Genomic DNA, 11,262 nt, shown 5'->3' on the forward strand with positions numbered 1-11,262 from the left:
GAGACAGAGGTACAATCTCTTTATCTTAGAAACAGTACACGACATTTAGTTATAGACATCTTTCACTTAGCATCAGAAAATGTAAAAATGTATAATACTTTAAAATCTTGATTTAAGATTAAAACTAGTTGTGCATATTCAACACATTGTATTGCAGGGCACCGATAGCCTAGCTGCTATAGAGCTCGCCACATGTAAATGGAATGGTAAATGTTAAATGGACTTGTGCTTTTATAGAGCTCTTCTAGTCTTCTGACTACTCAAAGCGCTTTTACACTGCATGTCACACCTACCAATTCACACCCTGATGGCAGAGGATGATATGTGTGAGACCATCAGGAGAGGCTATAGTCCTCATCACACGGCTGTGGGTTCAAATCTGACCTCTGCCCTTTGCTGAATGTCATGACCCACTCTCTTCATGTCTCTCTTTGGCTGTCCTATCAAAAGTCACCAAAAAATAAAACTTAAAAAACTACAACCTGGTATTACCGGTACTTATTCAAGAACGAATGAGAGGCCCACTTGTGTTCCTTGCATATTACATCTTTATTCATCAAAGACCAAACCCCAGCATTAAGATTTATTCAACGCTACAACAGCAAAGAGATATTTTTCCTAAAATGGCCAACAGGTCTGGTATTATTGCATTTGTTCTACATAAAGAATGAAATGATCCTCTGCTCAATAAAAACGTTTCAATTCAACAATGCTACAGTAAGAGGTGGCAGGGGAATGTTGAAAAGTCTCTGGTCTCTTTTTTTATTAACACTGATGATACTTGTTTCAAGGTCATTTTCAAAAAGTCTTTGAAGTCAAAGACGTACTGAATATACTTTGAAAACCTTGAGACTTCGACTGGGGGGCATTTCATGAAGTCTGAACACTTGTGAAAGAAAAAAGAATTCAATATAATTTCAAGGACTTAAAAAAAAAAAGGTAGTTAGAGATAGTTATTTGCTTTGTTGCTCGGAGTTCAAAGAAAAAGACTGATACCAATAGCATGTACAGTATATCAGTTGAATTTGAGCCTGTAGTGGGAGGTTATGAGCTGAGAGAAACAGATAGCTGTCCTAAGACACAAACTGAGCCTAAAAACATCCTCTCACAAATGAACATGTTCTTAATCATAAAACCTGTTTATAGAAGACATCGCCCATTTTAGAAGGGGTTTATGTACTGAACTATTATTGGGATGGAAGTGTTTACTTTACATCTTTTTTTTCCCTTTTAATCCAGGATTAAATTCATTATACTTCTGTTATGATTTAAGAAAGCAAAACTGGGTTTAAGCAACCTGATCCAGCTACAAACATCTAAAGTCGACCACATCGTATTGCATGTGTTCTTGATAGGACTACAAACTTTGTCCACAGGCGGCGCCAAGGTCCACACAAACAGAGTTCCTCACAGGTGCTTTGAATGAAGTATTTGATGTTAGATATTGACAGCTTTTTGTGGATCATTTTCTGAGAACAAAATCCTTCATTTCATTAACAAGCCTCAAGTCTGCCTCATTTACTATGTCACTTTAGTAGTTCAGCAATTAAAGAGCAAAGTATTTACAAAGAAAATCTGAAGTATCAGTATTATTACATAATGGTGTATGGTTTGACCTACTTAAAAAGTTCCATATAAAAATTCATTACTGGTCCTGACCTAGGAGTTGAACTGGGAAATGTGTTTTTACGATCCATTCAGATTTTACAATTAAAATACAACATCTCCTTAGCTTAGGAGGTTTGGATATACAGATGATTTGTCTTCAGCTCTTGTAGTAAGCAGGGCTAGCTGTTCCCCATTTCTTCATGCTAAGCTTAGCTAAACATATTGTAGTTGTGGCTCTATTTTTTACCACAGACAGGAGGGCGCTATCAATCATTTAATCATCCGGTCTGTTAAAAAACATTGAGCTCCAGAATTTTAATACCAAACTCATTTTTAAAACAATCCATGATAATTTAGATAATAACTCAATCAGCACTTAGTGGAAGACAACTAGATACAAATAAAGGAGATAAATGATGAACTGCATGTGTACATGGCTAAGACTTTAAATTGTGCTACTTCATTTTCTCCTGTAAAATAATAACTACTGTCATTAAACTACAGTGAACAGCTGTTTTTTTGAAAATATGTTAGCCTTCTTAAAACGACACTATTTATAAGGTAGTGTTTGTTTTTGAGGATGTCTGCAGGAGGAACCAACAGGCTCATGGCCACAGACAGGAAGTTGTATTGAGAAACAGTCTAACATGTTGATTGTTGTTTTTTTTTCCTCTCTTCTAATGAGATTTGTTTACAATAAAAAGAAATGGATAATCACATGGCTTTGCTCTAAGCTGATTTATTATTGATTGAATTCAACCATTACCGGTCAAATGTTTCATCCAGCAATCTTTAAAATGAATATTGGAGAGCTGGCATGTTTCTGTGGCATGTTGACTCGAACAGTCGTGTAATTATTCCGGCTAAGTTTAGGTACATGGAGTGCCAGCATGATTTATGAAATTAAATATATTTAAAAAATACAGTATATGAATGCAAATGGGCGGAAAGAAGAATAATGTGTCTTTGTGATTTTCTGGTTCAGGACAAATCAAACCCAAGTCAAGGTTGATCAAATAAATTGGGGTAAATTTGACCTTCTGGCTACAATTCATGTGAAACACTCTTTGAAGATTAAAGTATTAATAAACAAAGTTTTAAAAGAAAAGAAGACCTGTTGGCAGTTCAGCAGTTCAATACTTTCACACGGAACATGTAGTTGTGAATAATGTGATAACAGTGTAAACGACAACAGCGTGGTATAGAAAGACCTGTTTATCCTGTTTGAACATCAGGAGTGTAAAAGTTCACCAGACCCATTTTAGACCTGATCCAGCGGACCTGGTCTGAACCCAAAGACACCTTGTTTTGTTTGTGTGAAAATATTAAAATAATATGTGACATAAACAAAACCCATGCTTAAGTAGAAGAGTTTTACATTTTGGGTTTAGAGGTGTCCACTTTGTAGGTTGAAAAAAGAAGATTAAACCTCTATGCCTATAAATATGGAGGATATAAAGCAGCATTTAGTTCATATATCAAGGCTGGGGAATGGAAATTTAAATTGGGATAATTTTAAGACAATTTGTCAGGTTAGACACTCTGATTATATATATGAAATTAAACGTAGAGAAATTAGTTAATTTTTTTCTACCAGTAAGGGAAAGAGTATACGAAAAATGTGAAATGTGGGATTACAACAGCAAGCAAATAAATATATTTACAAAGTGCAGTGATAGAGAATTGTGAGTTCATGAATATTTAAGTGAATACTTAAGGGTGTCCATTGAGTAGATTGAATTGACCTTATTATAACTTCCCTATGTCTTTGTAAAAAATAATGTAACATGTCCAGCCTCTGATGCCTTTAAGTCGACTGTTTAAAAGAATGAAAGAGATCTGCACTCAAGTCAGCTATCCAAAGTATTTCTTAAATTATTTGCTAATCATTTAAGAAAAGTGATTAATTTTTGCTGTTCTAAATTTGAAAATATAAAGTGAACGTAAAAAATATGCTTTAGGTATTTGAGAAAACTTTGGAATGATCATACAGTCAGTGATTGAGAAATTCAAGTTATTATTTTTCTTAATTAAAAATACAATATTTTGGAAAGATATAAAACTCAACTAAAAGAGAATCATGTAGATGCAGTAAAATTCATTTTTGATGTATTCCTGTGTATCAAGTTTCAGTTTCAACAGCCATGTGAATGTTGTGCGTTATTCAGACCCACATATGCAAAATAAGCCATGAATCTGCTCAACGTTTACACTCCCACTAAAAACAATGTGAGTATTGATGTCTGAAATCAAACCCCATTAGAACAGTTTTTTTTTTTTTTAAAGGGTTTTGTTATTAGTATCTTGTACGCTTCTCCCAATCAGGACGCCGGGGCCTTAAATACAAGTATTGCTAACTACTAATTAAGAAAAAGCGGTATAAAAATGCAGAGCGTTAACTACCACCTGCATGCTGTAGAAGCATTGCTCTAATACAAAATGTACAAAATAAATGTGCTGCAAAACAACCAGAAGGTTTCATATACACATAAATAAAAAGTACTGAAGTCATGGGACCTCAACCAAAATGTGATAAGTACCCCCCCGCCCCTCCCCCATCTCCTCGATACTAGAACAAAAAGGGTACACATTCTGTTTCTAAGGCATTTTGTACACTAACGAAAGAGAAACATGAGTGTTACTGTACGTTTCCCTTTTTCTTCTTTTTTTTTGAAGAGGAGCCCTGGATCAATATTTGAGCCAAGGGTGAGCAGCGATGGAGGCTTTACTGCGGTCTCCGTAGTCGTACAGAAGCTCCTCGCCCTCGTCGATATCTCGAGAAGCAACGAGAATGAGGTGGGGGACGTCGTTGATGTCGTGGAGTTTGGTTTGGCAGTTTCCATTTTTACTGTGATTTATCAGCCTGCCCATTCGATCAGTCTCTTTTGTGGCATCCACACTGTCAAAAACAAAAGCAAACAAACTGTGTGTCAGATAAAATAACTAAAGTTTTTCTTCTGTAAATTAACCTCAATCAAACACAGCTTTTATTAGATTTGACCTCATTTTGATGCCATTATTGTCAACATAATGGCATCATCCAATACATTCCAGGAGTTTTTAAGAACATTTCAGGACAGCCTGCCTCTAACATTTAGAGTTTCACACATCCCTCACAGTGGGAGATCCCCCACTTTTTTTCCCTATTGTTCCTGATATATCAAAAGTATCTGTATTGATCTCTATTTTCAAGTAATTCTGTTTCGTATTTCATCCCTTGTTTTGTATGTTATCTTACTCATAATTTATATTTGTAATTAGAGGAGATTTGAAAGCACAAACTCCACACTCAGCATTTTTACACGGTCACTTTGTTATTTACATAATAAAAAGAGCTGAGTGTTCTTGCACTCTATCTATTTTTAACACACTACACGGTAATACACATGCATGATTAAAGATATAAAAGGAAACGAAGTGGTTTCTCATACCAGTAAGTTTTGCAGAGGTACTGGAAGTAGTACATGTAGCAGCCTGTTGCAGGGTTTTGAGCGTATTCAGCCTCCCTCTTTTTGGCGTCAGTGATCTGCAGCAGATCACCGTGATACTCCACCACGTACTCGCCTTTCTGGAAACATCTTGTCGCAAACACTCCTCTCCCCTTTCCTTCTATATACTGAACCTGCAAAACACAGTTTGACAGGTTAGTTTATCGTCATCAATCACAACAAAGGACGCATTGATTTTGGTTTTCATTCATGTTTCATACATCCTCATTGTCTGCACTCTTTGGATTCATTTTAGTACATTTCTTGTTACTCAGTATATATTGATGAAACCACTTTCAGGCATGTGCTTGGCAAAGGACAAAAAAACACACAAACAGGAAACATCTGTCTGCATCTGTTTGGTAAATGCAAATAAATAGTTGGTTTTCATCAAGTTAGATGAACTATGGCCCTCACAGTTTAGGGAAAAATAAACTTTGGGGAATTCTTATGCTCCACGTTATGGCTTACCTGCTTCATTTTCTGATGATTATTTTTCTTTTTTTACTTAATTGAAATTCATTTACAAACCACTGGAAAGTTTTAGCACTGTTTTTTTTTTTTTAATGATTGTTATTCCAAGTGATTTCCACGGCATCATCAAAGCTGACAGCCGTCTTTGTAACTGAAACATACAAAAACACACTAAAAATGTCTGCATACTTTTACCCTTCAACACATCTTCTGTCATTATCTGTCGGCCAACAGACCCATGTTATGTTACTATTGAGTACATTTTCAGCATGGCAACAGTTTTAGCCATAAATCGTGAGCTTTGGTCGAGCGTGGGTTGTGGGAATGTGGGCTGACACTCCACCATGACTTTCCTACAATCTTATAGTGAACGCCAGGTTTAAGGTTGTAGCAAACATGTAAACATACCTCCATTCCTTCTTCTATTCCCTTTGTGATGAGTTCGTCTATGTGCTTCTTTTCTTCACACTGGTAAAAAAGGACACATGATTACTACAAGACAAAATACAATTAGATTTTACTATGAAGTAATCTTACTAAAAACTTAAATAAATAAGGAAACACACAACACAAACATCTGCAACTTCTCTAGTTTCATGAAATGTTTCCAAGTAAAGTCAAGCAGAAGACAGACTTGTTTTGGAGTTTGTTGCTGATACACTGCCCCTCATTATATGACAGGCAGTGACCAAGTGTAGGTTGGTTATCATAAAGATAACTGGTAACGGTACGGTTGGGTTGAGGTGAACCATAATTTGCATCTGGATTTGGAATTCAACAAATCAAAAGAGAAACTACAGATGTAAACTCGTCTTACCTTCAACTCTGTTTTACTTTTTCTTGAGCTTCTTCGTATTGGAAAGTAGTCAGTAACTTTTCGGTTTTGGGAGTTTTTCCCCCCCGTGCTGGAAAAGGACAAAATAACCACATAAACAAATGTCCAATCGCCGTGTCATTTAAAATGTACAAGTAATGAGTTTGTGCGTACATTCTTAGGGTGGGTTTTCTTCCTTTAACCTTAAAGCATACCCCTCTCCTCTGGTGGCTGTGGATGGGGCTGCTGTTGTTGGCGTGGAGGGGAGGGTGTGATAAACTGTTACTGAGAGGCAGAGTGAGATCTGTGGAGGAGCGGAGGCAGGTCTGAGTGCGATGGAGCTGCAATGGCGTTTTTTCATCTGACCAGCAGGGTGAACACTGGTTGTAGCTGCTCTCCATCTCTGGGAAATCTGACTGGGAGTCTTTCGATGAGAGGCTGATGGTGTTGGTTCTGCGGCCTGGAGTCGAAGATAAAAGGGTGAATACAAATATTTTATCCACACACAAGTTCAAGTTTAAGGATCATGGTTTCTTAATTCGTACCTAAAAAGTTACATTTTCCGTGCAGACAGAGAATCCGGTATTCCAAAGATAAAAAAATAACACATTCCAACAATACAATTACACAGTTCATCACTAATCCTATTTACCTCAGCTTCAAGTTAAGATGTGGAGCTGCAGAAGAGTCACTCACCCTCTCCTTGCCTTTGAGCATCAGTTTGCTGGCAGTATATTGGCGAGCACCTTCCGTCCTGCCTCAGCTTGATCGTGTTTTCATCATGAACTGGAGATATGGACTTGGTGCAGCTTAAGATAGTGATTGAATGACTACTGCAAACGATCTCCTGGGAATGCAGAGAGAAAATGTGTCCCTTACAAAGTTAGAAAAGCTTACAGGAGCAAGGGCTTCAGATGTCACATCTTAAAACACCACCTTTCATCCTTGGTATTGGCGGTCTCTTTTAAGCCCCCATGTTCTTTGCACTGTGATGATGTAAGTTATCAACTAGGCCTATCCACTAAGAGTTTATTTGCAAGTTGCAATCAGACATTAGATATCTTGGGGTAAAACAATGGACACAAATTCGTATCCATTTTCTGCAATGGCATTTTTTTTTTTACATTCATGTCTCTCTTTAATCCAAAACAATTCTAAATGACTGCTCTTTTCATTACAGTCTTTATAAAGCACAACTAAATTTCCCTCAGTTCACTCTCCTTCATCAGTCACGTAAGCACAAATCTTAGTGCTCTTTGCATTATCTGAGGGGAAGTAGTGCGCAAACAGTCAACCTTCATTGGAAAGATATTAAATATCATGCATACCAAATGTGATTAAACATATTTGTTTGTCCTCAAAGAAGTACAGAACGAATTAGGTGAGAAATAGAAAAAAAACTTAACAATATGGTAAGCAGTTTGTTAAGGGGTTAGGGTCTTCACTGATCATTATCAGTTGTTAGTTTTACATTTAATTTTGGAATACATAGTGGCCCCCTTGCTCCCTATCCCTCTTCCTGCATCTTATCCCATCTCTCCCCCTATCCCTTTCCAAGCCCGGCGCAGTCTAGGCCTGTGAAGGCTGTTTCATCATCACCCGGGGATCCGGCTGAAGATTTCTGCCTTTTAATAAGACAGTTTTTTCTTACCACTGTAACTTTTGACTGCTTTGATAAAGTGCTCATGATGGATAGACCGGATCTTTGTAACATAACAATAAGTAAGGTCTTTTTTTGTAACATAACAATGAGTAAGGTCTTTTACCTGCTCTTTTGTAAAGTGTCTCGAGATAACACTTGTTATGAGTTGACGCTATACAAATAAAAATTGATAGATTGATTGATAGATAGATAAGGGATATGTGTTAAATGCTCAAACATATGTCTTTAAACTTATTTATTTACGTGAACAACATAAACAAACATGAATCAAAAGATATACATGTGACGAAACAGGACTTTTTTTTTTTTTTTTTACAGTGTGTGTTATTTTCTTCTTGACAAGGGGTGAAGATGAATATTCAAAACTACTACCATATATGAAACACACTTGGTTACCCACAGTACCAGCACTAGCAGTGTGGGTGGGGGCCCTGAGGAGGATCCACACCCACAACACACCAGTACATCATTCCCTTTAAACCATGACAAAAAAAAACAGGCACTGACAGGCCTCTTCTCACCTCATTATCTCCCCACCAAATTCACACAAATTAAGATATATTTTAACCACCACGTTTAAACACTGCAACAACTTTCGCAAGACGACGTTGTGTGCTTCTTTTTCTCTTTACATTTTCTAAACACTGTTACATGTCTGACTTTAGCTGACAGACACATGAAGCGAGCTAATGCTAAAGCACTCTTCAACAACACGACTCTTACATGACTGTACCTGTTCACTAACACTGGAACAAATACTTTAGATTTAAAATAGTATTTCAATCTCCTAAAGGCTAATGTATCGTTATCATTTAGAGAGACTACTTAATCTCGCTTCGTAAACCATAGTTTAGTGATGAACACACTAACTTACCCCGTTCATGTCCGACTTGTTTTCGTTGCTCCTGTCGCTTCGAGGGAAATAACAAATGGATTTTTATCCCGGTTTACAGACCAAACTCTCCCCAATCTTAAAAGCATTTACCTTCCTACCGACTGGCCTCCTTTCACGGTGACTTTGTGCCCTACGGTTATGTTTAAACTGCCAGCAGCTCAGCCGATGCAGCCTCCACAGATCTTGTCCGCCATGTTTTTCTCCATGTTAATAATGATAGAGGAAAGACGAAGCTTTGGCGCCCTCTGCTGGCGACCGCGAGGCGACGTCATCAACCATACGTCATACAGTATAGCATAGAATAGACTAGAATAGAATAGAATAGAATAGAATAGAATTACTTTATTGATCCCAAACTGGGAAATTGTGGCGTTACAGCAGCAGGTTATCAAACACACAATATGAGTAAAAAACACAATGTTAGCAAATCTAAACACAATATAATATTAAATACAAAGTAAATAAGTACTAAAAAATATCAGAACTAAGAATGTGAATATATACAACCAGGATTTAACTAGGCATTACTAGTCTTAAATAGGAAGATTAAATATGGGAGATTAAATGTAAATGTGCAAGAACAGAGTCATAAATGGTAGTTAATTAAATATGAAAGATTAAATGTAAATGTGCAAAAAACAGAGTTGGAAATAGACAGTATTGACATAAGTTAAAGTGCATGAGTGTAGACATATTATAAGCAGAAACTATATAATATAACTGCGAGTACACAGCCAAATGAAGTGAACATGAGTGCAGGGATAATTTGTAAATTTAACATGTGCAGAACAGATTACAGTAAGGAGAGACAGATAGTATCATGATGACAGTTCTCTGCTCGCAAGAGGTGAGCTGTTGTACAGAGTTATGGCCTTCGGTAAGAAAGAACTGTTGGAGGAACTATTTCAAGTTCTTGTACCAAACTGTAAACATGCTCTGTTACCATTTAAACTCGTACATTAAAATCTTTACTTTGTTTCACTAAAAGTTGTAAGTAAATTAGGAATGTGTAGTCATAATAATTCTAAAAAGAGAGAGTCACAGTCATCCCAAAACATACTATATTATAAGATATTTTTTTATGCACTCATGAAAAAACACGATTTTACTCTTATCTTTAAGAGGAAAAGTCATTTTTAAATAGTTAATAATAGTAGTAAAATGCATTTGTAGGACTTACTTCAAGTGGTTTACAACTATGAAATTAAATGCTAAGAATAGATGGAGTAAGAGTTTTACCCATAAGTTTTACCTCATCGTAGAGTGCATACTTTTAGAAGGAAAATAAACTTGCAGAAGGAAAATAAACCCCCTTAAGAAATTTCAGAATCAGGAATACTTTGAGGATCTCCCTGTTCACTGTTTTCCCCCTGACTTGAATTGTTTGTTGATGATCCGTATTGTAACAAAGTATTGTTTATTGTGACTTCTGCAATCCCTTTAATTCATATCTCATTGAGACGAGTCTTTGGAGAACAGGGGACACTTCATTTGAACTTTGTACTTTTCATGTGTTTAGCATGATGCTAAACATAAAACGTTAAACACAACTTTCTCAACACACATGCTTGCTTTTGTGCTTGGATCAGTATGGCCAGTATGGGTGTTCAATACTGGCTGGGGCATGTTTACTTCTAAACATAAATGAAGTATGTACTAAAGCACCCAATTATTATTATTTTTTCACTGTAGATAGGCTACTTTAAATTATATTGACAGCAAAATGACGACACCTTCAAATTTAACCAATAAATGTAATGAGATACAGTGAAGGAATAAGCTTAGGTGTGTTTTTTTTTTTTTTTAGCTTAGAGAGACAAGTTGATTCTTTTATTTGTCTAATTTATTTTCACAAATGTAAAATATTTAAGATATTCAATAACACAAAAGTGTTGGACAAGAATTTCCTAATGGTTTGCCTTTATGAGTTTTCATGATTGAGAAATTATCATAATAATCAGTATACCCTTAGAAAAGATGGAAAGAAAAACCTAAGTCTTGCAATAACTTGTAACAGGCTTTATTATCCACACCAAATAATTTCAAAATTCATTGAATTATAAAAAAAAGTAGGCCTACTGTTCTTACTGTTTTTTTATTTATGCTCTTATCTCGTATTTATGCATATATCTTAACTCCTCTTATGTTTTAACTTGGTAATTTCTTATCTTACTTACTTTGTCTATTTATGTTTTATATTTATATTTACTTTTTATTTTTATTAATATTATAGTTTTTTTTTTTTTTTGATCCTTTAACCACTTGTTTCTATTTCTTTTACTGCTCTTACCTTCTTATTGCTGTTATCTTTTTATTTTTT

General features: G+C 35.9%; 1 protein-coding gene across 2 annotated transcripts; it reads right to left on the reverse strand.

The window, feature by feature from the left end:
* Positions 1-525: 525 nt before the first annotated feature.
* kmt5aa (lysine methyltransferase 5Aa) lies at positions 526-9,143 on the reverse strand. 2 transcript variants are annotated; one of them, XM_020655775.3, is made up of 8 exons: positions 9,033-9,143; positions 8,922-8,958; positions 7,081-7,231; positions 6,559-6,844; positions 6,388-6,475; positions 5,979-6,038; positions 5,040-5,230; positions 526-4,507 (listed from the first exon to the last, which is right to left on the reverse strand). In XM_020655775.3, the coding sequence occupies exons 2-8, from the start codon at positions 8,928-8,930 to the stop codon at positions 4,297-4,299; spliced, it is 996 nt and encodes a 331-aa protein (XP_020511431.2). In that variant the 5' UTR covers positions 8,931-8,958; positions 9,033-9,143; the 3' UTR covers positions 526-4,296. The 2 variants fall into 2 exon arrangements, with proteins under 2 accessions (XP_020511431.2, XP_065821345.1); XM_065965273.1 differs by having other exon boundaries at positions 8,922-9,139.
* Between the last annotated feature and the right edge of the window lie 2,119 nt (positions 9,144-11,262).

The sequence above is a fragment of the Labrus bergylta genome, chromosome 17 (genome assembly GCF_963930695.1).
Source record: "Labrus bergylta chromosome 17, fLabBer1.1, whole genome shotgun sequence".
Classification (NCBI taxonomy): Eukaryota; Metazoa; Chordata; class Actinopteri; order Labriformes; family Labridae; genus Labrus; species Labrus bergylta.

Bases quoted from the DNA above. Each gene is read 5' to 3' on its own strand.
- kmt5aa (XM_020655775.3), bottom strand. The intron at 6,845-7,080 runs GTGAGTGACTCT...CTTCGACTCCAG, and splicing joins TGCTCAAAGGCAAGGAGAGG to GCCGCAGAACCAACACCATC. The intron at 5,231-5,978 runs GTATGTTTACAT...TGTGTTTTGCAG, and splicing joins GAATAGAAGAAGGAATGGAG to GTTCAGTATATAGAAGGAAA.